Here is a 22,951-nt window from a genome sequence, read left to right as displayed (position 1 = left end):
AAACAGAAACATGCTACACCTAACACAACATCCAAACCACTCAATACACAAAAGCACTGGCACCAGTGTCTTATCAAATACACCCTTAAGGCAATGCACAACTATTCCAAATATTTTAGTTATAGGTGACTATACTGAGAAATACAGACATCCACTCACCCGGTTAAACAAGAAGGATATGGTCAGCTGCCTGTCTGGTGCAAGGCTTCACCAAATCACACATGCACTCAGGTCTTTCAACAAGTACCGTTATGACTCCATCACAGTTCATGTTGGTGTGAACAACTCGAGATGTACCTCTTTGTGCTATATACAGAGAGACATGATTGAGCTCTCTGAATGAGTGTCCCAGGTGGGCATGCCCCTGGCTTTGAACAGAATTTTTCCCTCTTCTAGGATGATACCGCAATATAAACAGAAAATGATTGACTTCAATAATCAGCTTAGTGTCTGGTGTCATTCTAATGGGATCTGGTTCCTGTCAGCCTGGGACAACATGGTGGAGACACCATGCTGCTTTACCAGAGATGGTCTCACCTGGCACCTTTAGGCTTTCGTTTGCTGGCTAAGGCAATTGCCTCCCCCATAATGCTGTTTTTAGGCAAGGTCACAACAACAAAATTCCTGACGTAAAAATATCAAACACAAAGAAACCAAGGGTTCTGCTGCTAAACGCTAGAAGTTTAAATCAGAAACTGCACTTTCTGAAAGAACTCCTCTCCCTGAAAGATGCTGATGTCTGTGGAGTCACAGAAACCTGTCTCGAAGCTGCAGAAAATATCCTGACCCTACAAGGCTGCAATGCTTTCCACACTTTCAGACCGCAAATTGAAGGTGCGAGAACCAAAGAAGGTGAAGTACCCATCTTCATTGAAGGTAATTACACCTCTAGACTGGTTAGACAAGTCCAAATTACTGTGGGTAAGACCGCCCTTCAGGTCATCGTCATTTACAGGTCTCTTCCATGGACCAAGATGCCCACAAAGCTTATTTAGACCTACTTGGGACAATTAAGGTACAACTTAACACCCTAGTCATGGGTGACTTCAACTATCCTTCCATTAACTGGGAAACTTATACAAGCTCAAACTTACTTCCACAAAAGTTCCTGGTCTTTGTTAACTCAAATGCCCTGAAACAAATACCACCCACAAGGGGCTCCAATAATCTAGATCTAGTTCTCACCAATATGAGAGACCAATGCAACACCAAGTGTAGGGCACACACTAGTTAAATCCAACCATAAATTGGTCATTTTGAAGCAAGCAATAGTACCAGAGCTCCTCAAAGAAGAAGTCATGCTAAAAAAGCTTTACCAAAGCTAATTATACCCTCCTAAAGGAAGGTATAATTAACTTCCAAGCTCCAGTTTCCACTGATGGCATTGACGGCTATACTAAGGTATAAACTGATGTCCTGGATAAACATCTACACACAAATGTATAGACACAGCTGTGTCAAATAGGATTAAAGCAAGATCCTCAAGAAAAAACAAAACCATCTTGGTGGACGTCTAGCATTAATAAATTAATTATACAGTAAGCAAAAGAAGCTGCTATCTAAAAATACAAAAAAGTGACATCTCAGAACTGAAATAGCACCCTCCTTAGCCTAAACAAGCAAATAAGAAATCATAAAAATCTTCAAAGAGCAGCTATGAGAAACAAATTAGCAGCCATAACCAAGGATAACTGTGATGATTGGGGAGAGATGGGCGAAGGCTGCCAGCCTAGTCAAATAGAATTTGATATATAATTCTGGCATTTGTAAAATGTAAAATACAGGCATGTTTGTTGAGTGTAAAAGAATAGTGTGAAATGTGGAACTGCAAAATATGTGACAACATTGCACTCTACTGGCCCAGTGAAGCATGTTGTGACCCTTTCATGTTAGAATTCGGCTCCAGTGTGTCTGGATGAAGGTTTCATGCCCATTCTTTTAAAGCTAAAGTTTATGACCAGAATTTACATATGGAAGGTGCTTTATTGCTCTGGTTTCTGTTAGAATATACATGTGAAATGTCTGTCTTCTATTGTTGTAAGTTTCTGAGCAGGTGTTAGATTGATAAATAATGCAGTTTGTTTGCCTGGGAAAAAACATGATGTAATTTGGGAAGCTCTTAGAAACATGTTTGTTAGTCATGTTTAAATACTATTTCTCACAAGAGACTAAAAGTATTTTGATCTTGGATATCTAACTCAGCACTCTGCCTAAGTTCACATGCAAGTTTCTAGCACTGTGATTTCTTGTAGGAATAGTTAAAGCTAGTAAAGATTAATTAGGTATCAAAGTTTCTGTGTGATCTCTGAACTCTTGGATATCTCTGTGGTGTAGTAGTTTTGTCTTGTGTTTTAATTATTTATTATTAAATATTTTAAAAACATTCTACCTGTGGCTGGTTTGTGTAGAGAAGCTCTAGGGTACATTGCATAATGAGGTTATTGTAATAGGTCACTCTAAAGTAAGCCTCGACTGTTAATCATACTACCATTAGATTACAATATTGCACAGTAATAACTGGACACCCTTTTAAGGGCCTTTTAGTAGCTGATATTATTAGCTGGGTGGTAGCAGTGATTACTACTGTATGGTCTGGGTAAAGGGGCACATCTGGAGAATCTGTCTCAGCCTTTCCCAGGAGTGTCTGTGAAGTTGTATAAATACTTATCTGAAAGTGTGTGTGTGTGTGTTGTCATTTACTTGGCAGGGACACGAAGCACTGCTTGGACAGAGAGGGTACTGGAGGTTCTAGCCTGCCCAGCTAGGCTGAGACCTGGACCCTATAGCTGTGCCAGTGGGGAGTATTATTGGGACCTGGTGAGCAAAGGAGCAACCAGCCCCAGACTGACTGTGATCGGTGTGTGCACTTAAGGGAAATTGTACTTTACTGTGTATATTAGTTATCCTTTCCTCTCTTCTATGAGACAATCTCCCTGGTGATAGTGTTGAGGATTGAGGCTCCTTGATTGCAGTTTATAGTTCAGATCACAATAGTTTTATTTATTTTGTTAGTTTAGTGTTAATCAGGGGGAGCAGGCAGCATGTCAGCAGAGGAGCATGGAAAACAGACAAGGAGCCAGCTGGCGGAGATGTGCCAGGCTAGGGGACTGGTGCATGGAAACCTAACTAAAGCAGACCTGATTGCAGCCTTGTTTACAGCTGCATCAGAAAACAGCAGCCTGGAGGATAATCAGACTGACAGTGGAGATACAGTATAGAATGGACAGCTCAACCTTTCTGCAGTGGACTTAAAAATCCAGCTGGAGCTAAAGAGACTTGAGTTGGAGGCCAGGCGCATGGAACTAGAAGCAGCTGAGAAAATAAGGAGTCTACAAGCTGAGGAAAATGAACGGCAGAGGAGGCATGAGAGGGAAATGCTGACTCTTTGCCAGAGTCATGGAGGTAATGGGGAAGGGAGTAACTGGACCCCAGAAGCACAAAAGGTCATTAAATTTCTTCAACAGTTTAAAGAGGGGGATAATTTTGATAGCTTCATTCATATGTTTGAGCGGGTATGTAAACAGTATGAAGTTGACCAAAGGCTCTGGGTACAGTTACTGACCCCCTTACTCCATGGTAAAGCTGTAACTTCTTTAACAAAAATGCATGACACTGACTGTTTTGATTATACTGCTGTAAAAAGACACTTGTTGGAATGTTTTAAGCTAACACCTGAAACGTATAGGAAAAAGGTTTGTGAGCATAGACGCAAGGCAGATGAAAATGTATGTGAATAGGTTGTAGAACTAAGCACTTATTTTCATAGCTGGGTGAGTAGATGTCAGGTCACCACTTTTGAAGGGCTGGCAGACTTTTTGGTGAGGGAACAAGCCCCTTAGCCTGAGGACATGAGGATCTGGTTAGCTGATAGACAATGCGCTACTTCAGAGGAGTTGGGGAAGGGAAGAGGCCTATACCTAGCAAGCAGGGCAGCCCTACACAGGAAAGGAAACCCCAGTACTACTCATGGGACTAAAGGAACCCAGGGTGAGCAGCACAGACTGCCCCAACAGAATCAGTCAGCAACAGGGGAAGCCACTAGTCCAGGTATACATCCAGGAGCTAGGATTAAAATGTTTTGAATGCAACCAGTGGGGCCATGTGGCATACAGATGTCGATGGAGGCAAGGTGGGGAACCAAAGGTGAGGGAGCCAGTAAGTGGTAAAGACAAAATGCCAATAGTAGGTTGTCTTGAGACAGCAGGGGTATGGAACTACCATCCTGCAGATGTCCTGAGAGGGAAGGATTTGGATGAGGCAGTACCATGTACTTATGCTGTTACCTGCAGTGAGGCTCAGAGACAAGCATATGGGTTTGGTAGCCTGGGGGAGACCCAGACAGACTGCATACTTGCAGCCAGGAGTACTGAGGTGGTTACTTCAGGGAGTGAACTACGATGTAGCAGTGAGACTGAATGTGAGCCACAGCTGCTTGTGGGTACTGATGTTCCCTTGGACATGGTAACTGCAAAGGTAGAGGTGAGTAGTAGTACCCAGGCTAACAGTGAGGCACCGCTGTCAGAGGATGCCAGACTTTCTGTAGAAGGGGAGCTGGGAAGGGTTACAAGGAGAGACGAGACAGGCTCAGCTCTCAGACCCTACATTGCAAGGCCTGAGGCAGGTAGCTAGGGAGGCACCCGATTCTCAAGGGAAGGGAGAATCTGTATACTGGACCAAAGGGTTACTGTACAGAGAGTGGACCCCTGAGGGAGGTCTAGAAGGTGAGAGAGTACAACAGTTGGTAGTGCATAGAGCTTACCATCTGGCACTTCTAGCCATAGCCCATGACATTCCCTTTGCAGGTCATATGGGCATAAAACGTACAAAGAGGCATATTATGCAAAACTTCTACTGGTCTGGAATTTCCAGTGATTAACAGAGTACTGCAAGACCTGTGAGCAGTTCCAGAGACAAGGTGAGAGCTCCTTTGATGCCTTTGTCTGTGATTGAGGAGCCATTTCAGAGGGTAGCTATGGATATTGTGGGTCCTCTGAGTACCCCAAGTTCCACAGGGAAAAAAGTATATCCTAGTGATTGTAGATTATGTTACACGATACCCTGAGGCAGTGGCTTTGTCCTCCATTGAGGCCGAGAAGGTGGCAAGTGCTTTGTTAGAGATTTTCAGCAGAGTAGGTTTCCACAAAAGAAATACTGTCCGACAGTGGTGCCAATTTTATGTCAGACCTGCTGACTTGTCTATGGAAGTACTGTGGGGTGAAGCACATGAAGACCACCCCCTACCATCCCCAGACTAATGATTGTAGAGTTTAACCTCTCAACAAGACCAAGTCCATGCTATGAGCATTTGCAGATCAGTTTTAAGAGGGAGTGGGACAAATATTTGCCCCATCTGTTTGCTTACAGAGAGGTTCCCCAGGAATCCACAGGTTTTTTACCCTTTGAGTTGCTGTATGGGCATAGGGTGAGGGGACCTCTAGATTTAATTTGAGAGGAGTGGGAAGGTGAGTGTGAGTCTCACATGGAGTCTGTTGTGGCATATGTCCTGAACCTCAGGACAAGGCTCAGGGAACTCATGGGCCTGACCCAGGAGTACCTGGCAGAAGCCCAACAACAGAAAAAGGCGTGGTATGACAGGAATGCTTGAGCTAGAGAGTATGCTGTAGGGCAGCAGGTGATGGTTCTCATTCCTGTCAGACACAAGTTGCAGGTAGCTTGGGAGGGACTTTACAAGGTGGTAAGAAAAGTAAGTGATGTTAACTACATGGTGGAAGTGCTAGGCAGACGGCAGGGGCACAAATTGTACCATGTTAACATGATGAAACCTTACCATGATAGGGAGGCCCTTGTGCTGACCCATTTGCAGTGGATTGCAGGAGGAGTCTGAGAGAGATCTTGTGACTGATCTCCTCAGTGAGGCTTGGGCTGACACCTTGGTGGAAGGGGTAGCAATGTCCCAGCAGCTATCTCCTACCCAGGTTCTAGAAATCCGAGAAGTGTTGCAGGAGTTTGGGGGCATGTTCTCCGGGAAACCAGGGAGCAACCACCTGGTGCAGCACAAGGTGGATACAGGACCCCAAAGGCCCATCATGCAGTCCCCTTATAGGGTACCTGAGAGAGTCAAACAGACTCTGAGGGAGGAGGTACAGGAGATGTTGAAACTAGGGGCGATTCAAGAGTCCAACAGCCCTGGGCCTCACCAGTGGTGCTGGTTCCAAAGAAGGATGGCAGCACCAGGTTGTGTGTGGATTACAGGAAATTAAATATAGTCACACAGAAGCAGATGTTTACCCCATGCCTAGGACAGATGAGGCCCTAGAGCAGCTGGGTGGGGCTAAGTATCTTACAACCATTGATCTTACCAAGGGTTACTGGCAGGTGCCCTTGACTCCCAGTGCTAGAGAGAGAAGTCAGCCTTTGCGACTCCTTTTGGCTTGTATGAGTTCACAAAGATGCCCTTTGGGGTGAAGGATGCCCTAGTGACTTTCCCAGAGGCTGGTAGATCATATCTTAGCAGGAGGGTTTGCCCTTGCTTACATGGATGACATTGCTATCTACTGCCATTCCTGGCAAGATCACCTTCAGCATGTCAGGGAGGTGCTGGGCAGACTACAGAGGGCAGGGTTGACCATTAAGCCGAGCAAATGTCAGGTGGGTATGGCAGAGGTCTCCTACATAGGACATAGAGTGGGGAGTGGTAAGATAAGACCAGAATCTGCCAAAGTGGAAGCCATTCAGGCATAGCCTGCACCTGTTACCAAAAAGCATGTGAGGGCATCTTAGAGACAGCATGCTACTACAGAAAGTTTGTTCCTAATTACAGTACCATAGCTGCTCCCCTCATGGACCCGACAAGGAAGAACAGGGCAGATAAGGTGGACCCCAGCATGCGAGCAGGCATTTCAGAAGCTTAAGGAAGCTTTGGGAGGACCCCCTGTGTTAGCCAGTCCAGACTATAGGAAAGAATTTGTTGTGCAGGTGGATGCTTCAAATTATGGAGTGGGGGCTGTACTTAGCCAGATTTCTTCAGAGGGAGAAGAGCACCCAGTGGTTTATCTCAGTCGTAGGCTCCAACCCAGAGAGGAATGCTACACAGCGGTAGAAAAGGAATGTCTAGCCATAGTGTGGGCACTATAAAAAGCTTCAGCCTTATCTGTATGGAAGAAAATTCACTGTGATGACAGATCACAACCCTCTAACATGGTTAAATAGAGCCAGTCAGTAAAATGACAAGTTGCTAAGATGGAGTCTGGGGCTGCAAGCATATGATATATCAGTGCACCACCGCAGTGGGAGTAACAATGCCAGTGCAGATGGGCTCTCAAGACAGGGAATGGGGTGAGGTACACACACACACACACACACACACACACACACACACACACACACACACACACACACACTCTCAAGCGATGTTTCTCAAGGGGCACTTGAAAAGATTGCTCGAGTTCCCTGGGGGGGGGGGAAGAGATGTGACGATTGGGGAGAGATAGGCGAAGGCTGCCAGCCTATTCAAATAGAATTTGATATATAATTCTGGCATTTGTAAATAAATGTAAAATACAGGCATGTTTCTAGAGTGTAAAAGAATAGTGCAAAATGTGGAACTGCAAAATATGTGACAACATTGCACTCTACTGGCCTAGTGCAGCATGTTGTGACCCTTTCATGTTAGAATTCGGCTCCAGTACATCTGGATGAAGGTTTCATGTCCATTGTTTTAAGGCTAAAGTTTATGAGCAGAATTTACATGTGGATGCTGCTTTACTGCTCTGGTTTATGTTAGAATATACATGTGAAATGTCTTCTATTGTTCTAAGTTTCTGAGCAGGTGTTCGATTGCTAAATAATGCAGTTTGTTTGCCTGGGAAAACCTAAGTGTCAACATGATGTAATTTGGGAGGGCCTTAGAGACATGTTTGTTAGTAATGTTTAAATACTATTTCTCACAACAGACTGAAAGCATTTTTATCTTGGATATCTAACTCAGCACTCTGCCTAAGCTCACATGTAAGTTTCTAGCACTGTGATTTCTTGCAGGAATAGGTAAAGCTAGTAAAGATTAATTAGGTATTTTTCTTTTAAATCAGACCTGTCCTTATGTAGTTTCTGTGTGATCTCTGCACTCTTAGATATATCTGTGGTGTAGAAGGTTTGTCTTGTGTTTTAAATGATCTATTATTGAATATTTTAAAGATCTTCTACCTGTGGCTGGTTTATGTAGAGATAAGCTCTATAGTACATTGCATATTTATAGAGGTTATTGTAATAGGCCACTGTAAAGTAAGCCTTGACTGTTAGTCATACTACCATTGGATTATAATATTGCACAGTAATAATTAGACACCCTTTTAAGGGCCTTTTAATAGCCAATATTATTAGCTGGGTGGTGGCAGCGATTACTACCGTATGGTCTGGGTAAAGGGGCACAGCTGGAGAATCTGCGTCAGCCTTTCCCAGGAGTTATCTGTGAAGTTGTATAAATACTTATCTCAAGGTGTGTGTGCGTGTGTGTCAGCTACTTGGCAGGGACACGAAGCACTGGTTGGACAGAGAGGGTACTGGAGGTTCTAGCTTGCCCAGCTAGGCTGAGACCTGGACCCTATAGCTGTGTCAGTGGGGAGTCTTATTGTGGACCTGGTGAGCAAAGGAGCAACCAGCCCCAGACTAACTGTGATCTCTGTGTGCACTTAAGGGAAATTGTACTTTACTGTGTGTATTAATTATCCTTTCCTCTCTTCTATGAGACAACCTCCCTGGTGTTAGTGGTGAGGATTGAGGCTCCTTGATTGCTGGGCCAGGGCATGGTCATCACAATAACCATGATCAGTTACATCTGCAACCTAAAAGGTAGGACTCCGATGTGTGCTGAACAAATTGTAGATTACATTACACACACAGTCCCTGTGGTAATTGCAAACTTGCTTGCAGATTTGGCAAAAATGTCATCCCCTATTGCCCCCAAGCATACCATAAACCATGTCTTCATCTCCTCCTCCCTACTTCTCCAAAGAGCAAGCCATCAATGCTCTCTCCAAGGCTAAGAATATAGCTTCTATGGGACCATTTCAGGCTGTGTTCTTAAGGTTCTAAAGCAAGAGCTAGCTACTCTATTAGGCAGTCTATTCAACCACAGCCTGAGCACTGGCTTTGTCTCCAAAGAATGGAAACAGTGACTGTTATCCTCCTCCACAAAAGGCAGCTCAGCAACAGACACGGGTAATATAGACCCATAAGTTTAACCAGCCTCATCTGTAAGGTAATGGAACGAATCATCATGGACTTCAAGGGGATCTCCAAATCCTGGATCCATTCTGGTTCAGTTTTGTCAAGGGCAGGTCATGCCTGCTAAACCTGGTGGACTTCTTTAAGAACATGACCAGAGCCATAGAGGAGGGCACATTGCAGGTGCTGCGAAAAGCACTTTTGGCTGACATCAACGAGTAAAACAATACTAATTTCATGAATTTTGACTTCGGAATGGGGTCCATTCCCATCATTGTATTAGAAACTCAAAAGATTTGGAGAAAGTAAAAAAAAAAAAAACACGAGGGCAAAGCCATGCACACAGCTACCTTGACTTGGCCAAGGTTTTCAACACTATCCCACATTCGGGCATCATTGACAAACTAACTCAGTTGAATATCAACCCCTATGTTGTCAGGTGGGTTGCAAACTGGCTCACAGATCGACAACACTCAGTCAAAGCGGGAGACTTTCTACCAGCAGACCTGTCACCAGTGGGGTCCCCACAAGCATCAGTGCTGGGCCCCCTTGTTTATTTATTTTGCATTTGTTGACTGGGATAGTCTGACTGGATGCATGTCCATTTTCAGCGGAGGCCCGGGGAGAAAAACTACAAGGTAAACAGATACAAATAGAATATTTACAGTGATTACATAAGCAAACAAGAACACCGCGGTGGTGGTGCTGCGGTAGCGTTGTCGCCTCACAGTTAGATGTTGCCCGTTTGATTCTCAGTTAGAACGTCTTCTGTGTGGCAACATGCATGAATGGGAGTTCCTTTGTTGAAGGTTGTGCGTTAGGCCCAGCAAGCCAGTACGTAAAAATCTACTGCCAATCATTAGCGGACCGGAGTTCCGCTGTGGCGACCCCTAACCGGGAAAAAGCCGAAAGACACAAACATAAGCAAACAAGATAAACAAGTTCCACAGGTTAGAGTTAATCCCGAGTGAAAGTCTGGATTAAATTACACAGTAAGCTGTTCAACAGATTTTACACATTCTAGAGGAGAGTTAGCCAGGCTTGATACAATGACATAGTTGTTTGGCATATACTTCTCAGAAATCCAGGCCAAAATGGAGGGGCTGTGGCTAATCAACTTCATGGATGACTGCAAATTAGGTGCTATAATTGACTCCCCTAGTAATGTCAGTGTACCTCAAATGGGGTTTACACAGACTAATGATTGCTGCCAAAGCCATGGTCTTAAACTAAATGCAAAAAAACACATCATCATTCCCTTCATTAAAAACGATGCCCCTGCTAATTATAAAATAAACAATAACACCCTAAGTACCAATTCTGTAGTGAGACACCTGGGAACACGAGTTGACTGTGACCTCAACTTTGACCACCATGTGTCTATTGTAGTGAGGAAGGCATTCTACATCCATCACCTGATTAGCAAAGGCATCACCTCAAGAGCAAATGAAGTTATAACTCCCCTGTGCACATCAGGCCTATTATTGAATATAACGCTCCCTCTGGTATGTACCATACCAGACACCTGCAGCAACTTGAGAGACCTCGGATTTCTAAATAAGAAAATTCATGATCTCCAGTACATGTCTTATACGGGCCGACTGAAGTCACAGTCACTGTATTCAGTAGCATATAGACTACTTAGAGGTGACTTGTGTCTGGTTTAGAGGGCTCTCTCTGACCCAAATCTAATGGAAATGCTGTACATCCATAAGTCAAATGGGACTAGAGTCAGCCATTCCAGGGGCCTCAATCTAGCCTGCGACATAAACAGGACCCAATGGAGAAATAGATAAATCTCTCAGAGGTTGCCACTCCTCTGGAATATTCTTCCAATCTATATCAAGCAGAGCAGTTCCATGACCCTGTTTAAGTGCAACCCGGATAACTGGATAGGAAACAGTAAACTTCTGCTGGGGATTGCCGTGGCTTGTCTCCTGGATATGGGTAGTCCTTGCTAGAAAAACCTTGGGCATAGACAATATCTCTCATCTAGTATTATATTAGGATTTAACAGTTAGGCTTGTAAAGACCCTCGAGTCAATAGCCCGGTAACATCCTATGAACCTATAAGGGCAATATTTATAAATGTATCCCTATTTTTGGGCCTTTGTCCCCCAGTTATAGCAGGCTTTGTCCAGATTTCCTTCACTAACAGGTAGAGGGGTATGTAATGAAGGTGTGTGTGTTCATAATGCCAAGACTCAGAACTGCTCAAGGAAAACTGTCATTAGAGCACTACAGCTCCCAAAGTATGTTTGTTGTTTGCGTTCTCTCACCCAGAACACAGTCACATGTTGGAAAAGGGCAGTAAGAAGTTCAGTAGTAGTTTTATTAGTTTGCATTAGTTGTATTTGTACTTGTCATTGGATATTACTGTAAATGAAATGGAAGCATTATTGGTGAATTTGTCTGAGGTGTATAGGCGATAACAGTACCAAAGTACTTTAATGATAAAGAAGACCCAACAGCTTGCTGTGGTGCAAAAGAGGATTGGAGTTTTATAGCAGTCATGCTCTGTCTGTGTACTACAGCTTAGGACAGTTAAAGTATTTATAGTTATTTTAGTGACAGAGGTTGGGTGCTAAGTGACTTGCTCTAGAATAAAACATTAAGTTTAAAATGCAGTGGTCAGTCTGAGGAAGACAGAAATATTGTTGGAACCATGTTGTTGGGTTATCAATAAGAGTCTCTGTTAGTCTGAAGTAGCCAAAATATGTCTAACTGCCTAAACAAATAACTTAGTTCTATATGCAGATTGAGACTAGATAAGCCTGCTAATATAAAATTGAAGTGTTCCAGTGATTTTAGCCAAGTAATCATGCTGGGTTGTTTGCTTTCATTTGTTGACCTTTGTAATTAATATTCTTGAAAATGTTCATGTGTTACTTTTTTCTAAAAACTAGGTTGTAGTCTACAAGGCGGGCACTGAGGGGATCAGAGAAGGACTGGGAATTTGAGCTAGGCTCTTCAGTGGTTCCCTGGACTACAAGCCTACTAGCTACCTATAAATCTAGATGATGACACAAAGTTGGTGCACAGGGTTAAGACTGCGAGTTGTACTTCTTGTAGTAACACATTTGACATGAAGTTATAAGCTTTCCTTTGTATATGTGTTGCCTATTCCCTGCTTTTGACTCTAGTGTTAGTAAAGGGGACTTTACTCCCTCCTAAAACTGATGATATTTGCAGATAAGATGAATTATAACCTTGTTTCACAATTCACATTCACTTATTCTGTCAATCAAGGTCTCAAGTGTCTCTTTCCCTGATTATTTATGGATTTGTCACCGATTTGTCACCGCTGTGCACTAGACAAGAGTTAAAAAACTTGTTGTTTAAGAAAATGTTAATCAATTCACAGTCACATTCTGTCAATGTATCTCTGTCCCCAATTATTTCTAAATTTGTCCCCAATTCATTGAGAGCTATGCCTATGCCTTTTGGAGAAAATATCATGCATGCCATTTAATAATGACAGAGACTTCTACTGCAGAAAATGTTTATTAATTCACATCCTCTTATTCTATCGATGCCTCAAGTTAACAGTAGCAATATCATGTGTCCTTGATTAAGTCTGAATTTGTCCCTCATTCTGCTCTGGTTTATCCTTACTCACAGTGAAGTTATAGAAACACTTCTGGAAAATAAGCACATTCATGCTAGTATCACGGCAGCATTTGCATATTTTCTTTATAATGGATCTTTCTTTTACAGTTAAAGTGTGCTACTTGGATTTTAAAGTAGGGTTTTTCTACAAATGTTCCTTGTTGGGATATGGTATGTCTGCCTTTATGCTTTGTTAGTTTTTGTGCTTAAAGATGTGAAATCATGGCCAAAGAATGGAAGACCATTCCAAGACATGATGTCTTAATGTCACATTTTCTGTAAAGTACTGATGGCCATAGTTTGTAAATAACTTTTTGAGGCACCTTTGCCAGGTGCAGACCAGTGTGTAGGCCTTGGCTAGAACACACCTGAAGTTGGGGTATTGAAGTGCAGGTAGTATTGACATGATGTATGCAGTTTATATGTTCATTGAGTTGGGGTATTGAAGTGCAGGTAGTATTGGCATGATGTATGCAGTTTATATGTTCATTGAGTTGGGGTATTGAAGTGCAGGTAGTATTGGCATGATGTATGCAGTTTATATGTTCACTGCTACCGCCTAGATACATTTCATGCTTTAGTTTGTAGAAGTGTTTTGCAAGCACATTTGTTAAGATGGGTCTGTTTATCCTTAACATCGATTAGGAATAGAATCGATGCAAATATCATTTTGCAATAAAAATCACTTCCCTTTCCTCAACACTGGTTAGGAGGACAAGTGAGCACCAGAGAATTGCAAGTGTTATTGTGGATGCAAGGGTGTGACAAATCTGATCATGCACACCTTTATAGTGAGCAAACATGAGCAGGAGAAGATGGTGCAAAGGCAGGAAATTTCCAATGATGTGGGTAGGTTGTGGGCCTTTTGCCCCACACTTCTTTGATTTTGAGGAGATGCATCTGCTGCTTTTTCTTTTTTTCTTTTTTTTTTTTTGCAGTATACCCCATCTCTATGTTCAGTAACACCACTGTTTTACAAAACTGTTAGGTACAGACTGCCTGGGTTGCAACAAGGACATGGATATGGATATAGATGGTACTCCAAATAAGAGAAAGAGATGCCAAACCTGGCTGAAAAATTGTGCAAGTGCTTTTGACTGGCTTTCCGGGAGTAGGTGCAGAGCAAAATATGCTTTCTGCAAGACCTGTAACACAGATGGTGGCCGACATTATCTGCAATAATATGCCAGCAGTGAGAAACAGAGTTGCAAGCGCATGCAGCAAGAAGGACTATGGCAGACGTCTTTGAACCTCAGAGTTTAGTGAGCACAAAGGTTGTTCAGGCAGACTGTGGTTGTGTGTCACTTTTACTATGTTGCAGCAGGAGAACACATCTTGAAATTTGTGAAGAAATGTGGAGAGGATCAAGATGTTCTCTGGAAAATGACATGTGGAGCAACAAAGGCAGCATGCACTGCAGGCAAAAATGCAATACAGTTCCTTCATATGCCAGAATGTGTGTCAGAACTGGACAAGCATTGTTTGACACTAATGTCCACTCTGACAAAATTTAACATTCCAGTTTCCAATATTGTGGGCTTTTTGTCAGATGATGCTGCCTCAATGACAGGAAACCAGTTCTGTGCTCGCTCATTTAAAGGAGGTGAAGCCCATCATCATAAACATGGGGTGTCTATGCCACCTGGAATATCTATGTAGTAAGGCTGGTGTAAAAGTACTATATTTACCAGTTGAATAACTTACATCAGATGTATACTGTCATTTTAGTTCCAGTGCACAAAGACAATAAAAACGGCAAGAATTTGCTTTCTTCACAGGCAGTGACCCCATCGGAATTATTAGGCACCCTTCTACTAGATGGCTGATTCTTGGTATGTATTAACAGAACCCCGGCCACTGGGGATGTACAAGCCAGTGCATTTCTTTGTGCTGGTCCCAAGCCCGGATAAATGGGGAGGGTTGCGTCAGGAAGGGCATCCGGCTTAAAACCTCTGCCAAATGACTTATGCGGAGAACATTTCATATTTCCATACCGGATCGGTTGAGGCCCAGCTTAACAACGACCGCCACCAGTATGGTTAGCCAACAGGGTGCTGGCAGAAATTGGGCTACTGTTGGCCGAAGGAGAAGAGGAGGGGAAGGCATGCCCGAAGGCAGGAAGAGAGGAGGAAGGTTAGGAGTGTAGTAGTGAGGGTAGGAACTTTGAATGTTGGCAGTATGACTGGTATAGGGAGAGAGCTAGCCGATATGATGGAGAGAAGGAAGGTTGATATATTGTGCATGCAAGAGACCAGATGGAAGGGAAGTAAGGCCAGGTGTATAGGAGGTGGGTTCAAATTGTACTATCATGATGTGGATGGCAGGAGAAATGGGGTAGGGGTTATCCTAAAGGAACAGTATGCCAAGAGTGTTTTGGAGAATGTCTGATAGAGTGATGTTTGTGAAGCTTGAAATTGATGGTGTAATGATGAATGTTGTGAGTACATATGCTCCACAAGTTGGGTGTGCGATGGATGAGAAAGAAACATTTTGGAGCGAGTTGGATGAAGTGGTGGTGAGTGTACCCAAGGGAGAGAGACTAGTGATTGGAGTGGACTTAAATGGGCATGTTGGTGAAGTGAACAGAGGGGATGAGGAAGTGATGGGTAGGTATGGTGTTAAGGAGAGGAATGCAGAAGGTCAGATGATTGTGGATTTTGCAAAAAGGATGGACATGGCTGTGGTGAATATGTATGTTAAGAAGAGGGAGGAGCATAGGGAGATGTACAAGAGTGGAGGAAGATGCACACAGGTGGATTATATCCTCTGTGGGAGGGCTAGTCTGAAGGAGATTGGAGACTGTAAAGTGGTGACAGGGGAAAGTGTAGTTAAGCAGCATAGAATGGTGGTCTGTAGGATGACTGTGATCAAGAGGAGGAGGAGGAGGAGGAGGAGTGTGAAAGCAGTGCAAATGATTAAATGGTAGAAGTTAAAGGGTTTTTGTGAGGTGGAGTTCAGGGAAGAGTTTAAGACAGGCACTGGGAGGCAGAGAAAAGTTACCGAATAGCTGGGTAACTACAGCAGAGCTAGTAAGGGAGACTGCTAGAAAGGTGCTTGGGGTGACATCTGGACAGAAGAAGAAGGACAAGGAGACTTGGTGGTGGAATGAGGAAGTACAGGAGAGTACACAGAGGAAGAGGCTGATGAAGAAGAAGAAGTGGGATTGTCAAAGAGATGAAGAAAGTAGACACGAGTACAAGGAGATAAGGCGAATGGCAAAGAGAAAGGTGGCGAAGGCTAAGGATAAGGCATATGAAGAATTGTATGAGAGATTGGACAGTAAAGAGGGAGAAAAGGACCTGTACTGATTGTCTAGACAGAGGGACAGAGCTGGGAAAGATGTGCAGCAGGTAAGGGTGATAAAGGATAGTGAGGGAAATGTACTCACAAGTGAGGAGGAGTGTGTTGAGTAGATGGAAAGAGTACTTTGAAGGGCTGATGAATGAAGAGAATGAGAGAGAGAGAGAAGGTTGGATGATGTGGGGATAGTGAATCAGGAAGTGAAACAGATTAGCAAGAAGGAAGCAAGGACAGCTATGAAGAGGGTGAAGAATGGAAAGGCTGTTGGCCCAGACGATGTACCAGTGGAAGCATGGAGGTGCTTAGGAGAAATGGCAGTGGAATTTTTAACCAGATTGTTTAATGAAATTTTGGAAAGTCAGAGGATGCCTGAGGAGTGCAGAAAAAGTGTTTTGGTACCTATCTTTAAGAATAAGGGTGATGTGCAGAGCTGCAGTAACTACAGAGGGATAAAATTGATCAGTCACAGCTTGACGTTATGGGAAAGAGTAGTGGAAGCTAAGAAGGGAGGTGATAGTGATCAGCATTATGGTTTCATGCCAGGAAAGAGCACTACAGATGCAATGTTTGCTCTGAGCATTGTTGGAGAAATACAGAGAAGGTCAGAAGGAGTTGCAGTGTGTCTTTGTGGACTTAGAGAAAGCATATGACAGGATGCCTAGAGAGGAGTTGTGGTACTGTACGAGGAAGTCAGGAGTGGCAGAGAAGTATGTAAGAGTGGTACAGGATATGTACGAGGGTAGTGTGACATTGGTGAGGACTGTGGTGAGGACTGCGGTGGGAGTGACAGATATGCAAGGTGGAGGTAGAATTACATCAAGGATCAGCTCTGAGCCCTTTCTTATTTGCAGTGGTGATGGACAGGTTGACAGATGAGATAAGACAGGAGGCCCCCTGGACTATGATGTTTGTAAATGACATTGTGATATGTAGTGAGAGTAGGACCAGGTTGAGGAGACCCTGGAGAGGTGGAGATATGCTTTAGAGAGGAGAGGAATTAAGGTCAGCAGGGCTAAAACAGAATGTGTGTGTGTAAATGAGAAGGAGGGTAGAGGAATGGTGAGGATGCAGGGAGGAGAGTTGGTAAAGGTGGATGAGTTTAAGTACTTGGGATCAACAGTTCAGAGTAATGGTGAGTGTGGAAGAGAGGTGAAGAAGAGAGTGCAGGCAGGGTGGAATGGGTGGAGAAGAGTGTCAGGAGTGATTTGTGACAGATGGGTACCAGTGAGAGTGAAAGGGAAGGTCTACAAGAGGGTAGTGTGACCAACTATGTTATATGGGTTGGAGATGGTGGCACTGACAAAAAGGCAGGAGTCAGAGCTGGATGTGGCAGAGTTAAAGATGTTTAAGATTTGCACTGGGTGTGACTAGGATGGACAGGATTAGGAATCAGTATATTAGAGGGTCAGCTCAGGTTGGACAGTTTGGAGACAAAGCAAGATTGCGTTGGTTTGGACATGTGCAGAGGAGGGATGCTGGGTATATTGGGAAAAGGATGCCAAGGATGGAGCTGCCAGGTAAGAGGAAAAGAGGAAGGCCTAAGATAAGGTTTATGGATGTGGTGAGAGAGAGGACATACAGGAGGTTGGAGTGAAAAAGCGTGATGCAGAGGACAGGAAGAAATGGAAACAGATGATCCAGTGTGGCGACCCTTAATGGGAACAGCCGAAAGAAGAGGATGATGATTAACAGAACCCCAGATGTGACCAGCTCTAATTTCATACTTTTTTTTGTCTGCAGAGCCATAGTCTGCCAAGATTAATTTAATTTATGACCACCTGCAGAGTCATGAATTGTGCACGATTTCTATGTTAAGTACGCACTGGAACCTTTACTAGAGTTCAACATTCAGCTTCAGATTCAAGAAAGTCAGCTACTGACCCTGCATGCCACCATTCATAAACTCCTGCAGCAGTATGCTGGCAGACTCCTCAGACCTGCAGCTGCTATCATACTTCTCAAACACGTTGATGTTTCAGTGCTGACTGACAGTAGCTCTATTCTACCAAACAGTGAGTTGCGTGTTATAAAAAAAAAAAAAAAAAAAAAAAAAAATTATATATAGGTTCACTACGAAATTCCGAAACCCCAAAAATCGCGAGTTTCAGAATATCCAGTTTAGAATCTCGAGATCTTGGAATCTCAAATATGTGAACCCCCCCCAAAGCACCACCCAACACAGTAAAACATGCGTATGCAGGGGGGCACGCTCCACAACTTAAATATACCAACTCCGAGATTGCACTACAATGAGGATAAGGGAAATCTCCCAGTCCACGCTCTATGCCAGTCGCCATTCAGGATTTCGAAGTTTTGAAACTTCGAACATATGATCTTCGATCATGTGAAATTCAAAGTTTTGAGTTTCGAAATTCTGAACGGAACCCATATATGGGTCCCCTTCAGTAGCTCGAACTTTTAAATGTTCGAAGGCGATATGGCCAATACCATAACTTCGAACATTTAAAAGTCCGAACGAGCTGAATGGAGATCCACATACAGAGCAAAATGGGAAGATTTCCCATTTCCGCAATGTAGTGTGATCTCAGAGTTGGTATATTTAAAGTAAGAGGGTGTGTGTGTTGGGGGGCTCCCTGCTACAGCAGTTTAATTTTGTTTTTTGCTTTTTTTCCTTCAGTGTTCGAACTATTATAAGTTCAATTATATGGTCCTGGCCATATTTGGTTTGAACTTGTAATATGTTTGCTTAAAGTTTACCATACAGGATCATTTAATGAAAGATGCTGCATTCCTCATTAATCCTGCCAAAAATTGGACATTTTTTCTAGACTTGTCAGAGATGTCTTCCATCTGGGGTAATGCGGAAATGGTGCTGAGGCTGAACAAGTAATTGATGAGTTTACACAATATCAGACTAAGGACACAGGGAACCTGACAGGTCCAGTATGTGTGCCCCACTCATGTGTGTCCAAGTACTGGCCACACCTTCTGAGGGATCTTGGCAGTGATAGGGAAACTGCCACTCTAAGCAGCTGATGATGTCTCTACTTGCTTGCCACATTCAACAGCACAAGCTGAAAGAGTGTTTCGCATGGTACAGAAAGTAAAGACTGAATGGCATCAGTCTGTCAGTGTAAAAACATTGAGCTCTTTATTAGCAGTTAAAATGAATGAAGAACTGGACAGCTGTGATCTTAAGCAGCCAAAACGTGTCTTAGATGCGTCTAGGAAAGCCACGGCAGCTTACTTAGCAGCATCTGATGCATCTAAAGTATGATAGGATACTCATCACGCACTAAGTGTATACATGGAATCGGTTGTGTGACATGTAACAAGTCTGTTTAGAAAATGCAGTAAATGTAGTATTAAATGAGCATGTGATTTTTAGTTTTGATTCTGTACAAGTGCTGATTTGTGTACTTATGGTATTGCAAATTATAAAATAAAAGTTCTGGATTTGATTCACGAGTGTCTTATTGAATTTTAAGAATGTTCAACCTAGCCCCTTGGCAATGGCACGTTTTGCTCAGAGCAAAAGTAGGGTGTTCCACATGATGACTGTTTGTCACACATCGGTAGAGTGTGTGTTCAAACTGAAATCTTAAACGGTTGAGAGCTACGGTCCCGATTACTTCTGAATAGTGTAAAAGATGTACTTTTGCTTTCTGTGGAGAGGAAGACAGCTTCAAAGTAAAGGTATTGTCTCTGATATACATCTGTTCCTCCAATATGTTCTATTTATGTTACAAAAGAGATTTAGGTCTCAAGTGGATATTTATGTCCCCACTGGCTTGTGAATGTGTAGGTCTGACAGGACAGGTAGGCCCTGAACAGGCTCAGTAAACAAGTCAGAGGTCACCCTTCAGAAGCATTTGGGGAGGTCAAGTTTCTTCCCACATCCCAAAGATGTTCAGATTGCGTGGTAAGTGTGGGTGCAACGTCCATGCGTGTGTATCCTGCAGTAGACTGCCATCAAATCTAGATCTGCTTTCTTGGCTTATGCCTCCTGCTACACAGTGAATGAGCCACATACATGTTACTAGGTATGGTGAAAGATTTACAGATAGCAGCTTAGCTATATATCTGCAATAACCATTTCTTGCTGCCATTACTTGTGTGGACAACAAGATGTCTAGAAAATAATTTCAGTTTAGCCCATATGAAGAACCACAATGCTGGACTAAAAATACCACATTCCAATAACAAAACAGCAGTTTCAGGTTTAATTACTTGGTGAAGAGATGTATTTCAGTGGTTCTGAAGCAGAAGAAATGACAAGACACTGTAAACTTTATAAAGGTTTCAATGCCAGAGTCATAGAGACCATTACTTCAAACCATTCCCATCACCTTTCAGTGCATTCATAGTGGCAGGGGACTGCACTGAGTATAGAAAAATATTATTATGTTCATTAATTTCAACATAATACCAACATTGGTAAGAATACTGTTAGGGAATTAATACTAAAAATCTAGCCATCCCTAAGGCATACAGTGATGGAGCTCCGGTAACATCCCAGGTGTCCTGGGTTCATTTACTGGGCCTGGGAACTAAGAATTTGGTATGGAGCATGGGAAATGAGGGATATTTTTCCATCTTGCCTATTTTGGCAGGAATGGGTGTGTTTTCATCATGGATTAACAGAGCTATGTGGTAAGAGCAGAAACATCAAGCCATGATAAAATTAAAAGGGATGCATATTGGTTCTTATGTAATTATACATCAAGTGTGTCTGGATGTAATTATACATCAGGCTTTTTTTTTTGGGGGGGGGGGGGCATATCTAGGTCAAAATTAAAAAAAAATCCATATAGTAACAAGGGCGATGCTATACTTGGATGTTCCAATCTCCTTCTTGACCAGACATTGGATTAAAAATCCAGATCTAAATGAATATCAAGAGAGAGTCAGAGAGACTAGTATCTGCTTCCAGCAGTTGATGGTTGACTGCATAGGTGCTGAAAAATATTAACCAACAAAAACCTGTACTTTTATATGTTAGGGCACACAAAAGAGAAGACAAAAACACAAATGGCCATAACCTTAAGTGAAATTAGACTTGATTAGCTACATTTATCTAAACTGACCTAATTTCAGTTACAGCCCAAACATCTTGTGATAAAAACACTGGAAAGGAAATATGAAGTAACAGCAGGCATACAAACATTGTGGCACAGGTAATGAATTGCTAGTTATAAGCAGTAAAATGACAGCACACATGACATATCTCAAGGTTATTTATATTATACACATTATATATAGAGATATATATATATATATATATATATATATATAAGCTCTTACGTAAACAATTAAATGCATATATATAAACAATGTGTTAATTAAAGTCAGTGTGACCCCCCAACACATTCATCACCTGGGTTGTTGTGGGTAGGACCAAATTTGCTTTAAAACAATGCAACACTACTCTGCTTGCAACAGATGAAGATGATGGTGTAACATTTCTGAACTTATCTTTACTTTGATTGCAGTCATCATTTGCAGTAAACAAGTAAGCAGGGAGTGCTCACACTGTGAACACATGTGAGATTCAACAATGCCTGATTTACATTTGCATTACCACAGCAGCATTTCTGAAGTGTTCAGCTCATTGTCTCTAACATTACCTTAATAACTTCAACTATGTCATTTCTCGAGAAGAAATTAAAGCAAACTGACAAAAGTGATTAAGCCATTAAAGTTAAATGGTCTGGCCATTATCTCCAAGTAAGCATTTCAAAGCATTTCTGCAGAAAAGAGAAGAAAAGGTTACCTTGATCTGGGAAAACACGAATAATGTTTCCAGAAACATTAAACTCCTCAATCCAGCATGAGTTGTGCAGCTGGCCTTGGGCAACAGCAGTTGTCTTCTTAGTAAAGATCTTCCAAATCAAGGAAGGCACCGGGGCATGAGCCCTAGGCCTTGGTCTCTGGGACAGACCTAATGATTTTAAAAACAAACTCTCTTGTATCGGTGTATGTGATCCAATAACATCATAAGTTATTAAAAACAAAGCCACAGCTGCCATAAAAACAACAAAAAATTTAAGACTCATCTTCTTTCTTGGCCATAAACCACATGGAAAACAATAGCAGGGTGGAAAACTTCCCAAACAAGCAGAAGTGTAAGTTAAAGTGGCTCCACTAAGTCTCTGACTGCCTGATTAAGAGGTGTTTCTTGCCAGATTAAACCCTTCTCAAGTATTCAGTTAGAAATTAGCTAAAACTCTGTGCAGAGGTAGGATGAAAGCAGCCTTTGATGTGTCAACAAAAGGCTATGAATTCAGTTGGTGAGACCATCTCCTCCTTAACCATTTGCCCATACACAAATAACTAATTGTTTAACCCCTTCATTACCCTCACCTCGATCATCTATTATCAGTTAGTAATAAAGGGGCTAAAATGCCTTTTAAGTTTAGAGAAAGACATTTGGCAGAATAAAAGACCAACAGTGAGACTATCAAGTGAGACTATAATTGTCTGATGATCTCTTTCTACAAATGTGTATATACATACTCTGCTAGCAGTCCATCACAGTAGAGTATTTTTTCCCATAATAGTGAAGGGGATTAACACCTCAGTGTTTATTATACAGTGCTAGGTTTTATGCTTTTGTTTTGATACAGTGGAGATTGTAGAGCTGTCGAACTTTAGAAAATAATAATAAAATAAAATAAAGCAACCTGAAACTTATCTTGTTGCTGTTTTTGTCAATCAAGATGCAATTCAAAATTATGAAATGTAATGCTGTGCTCCAATGTTCTGTCTCAGAAATACCAAATGATTATGTAACGAAGCTAAGACAAAACCATAAAAGAAAATATCTGAAAATAAAGGTAAAATATAGTTAAATATGTTTTTTTTAATTATATCTATTTATTATCTGTTTGTCCTGGGA

General features: G+C 42.4%; 1 protein-coding gene across 1 annotated transcript in view; it reads right to left on the bottom strand.

Annotated features, from left to right (window-relative positions):
- The window catches only part of GDF3 (growth differentiation factor 3), a 153,916-nt gene extending 131,446 nt beyond the window's left edge, over positions 1-22,470 (bottom strand). The window contains exon 1 of the mRNA XM_044060245.1: positions 21,827-22,470. Within this exon, the coding sequence (XP_043916180.1) occupies positions 21,827-22,109 (283 nt within the window). The 5' untranslated portion in view covers positions 22,110-22,470. The remainder of the gene's footprint in view (positions 1-21,826) is intronic.
- Positions 22,471-22,951: the final 481 nt, after the last annotated feature.

This window comes from Protopterus annectens, chromosome 1.part2, assembly GCF_019279795.1.
Source record: "Protopterus annectens isolate FY-2018-M chromosome 1.part2, PAN1.0, whole genome shotgun sequence".
Lineage (NCBI taxonomy): Eukaryota > Metazoa > Chordata > Ceratodontiformes > Protopteridae > Protopterus > Protopterus annectens.
Note: the sequence above shows the minus strand (reverse complement) of the source record. Positions and strands in the feature narration are given on the sequence as shown.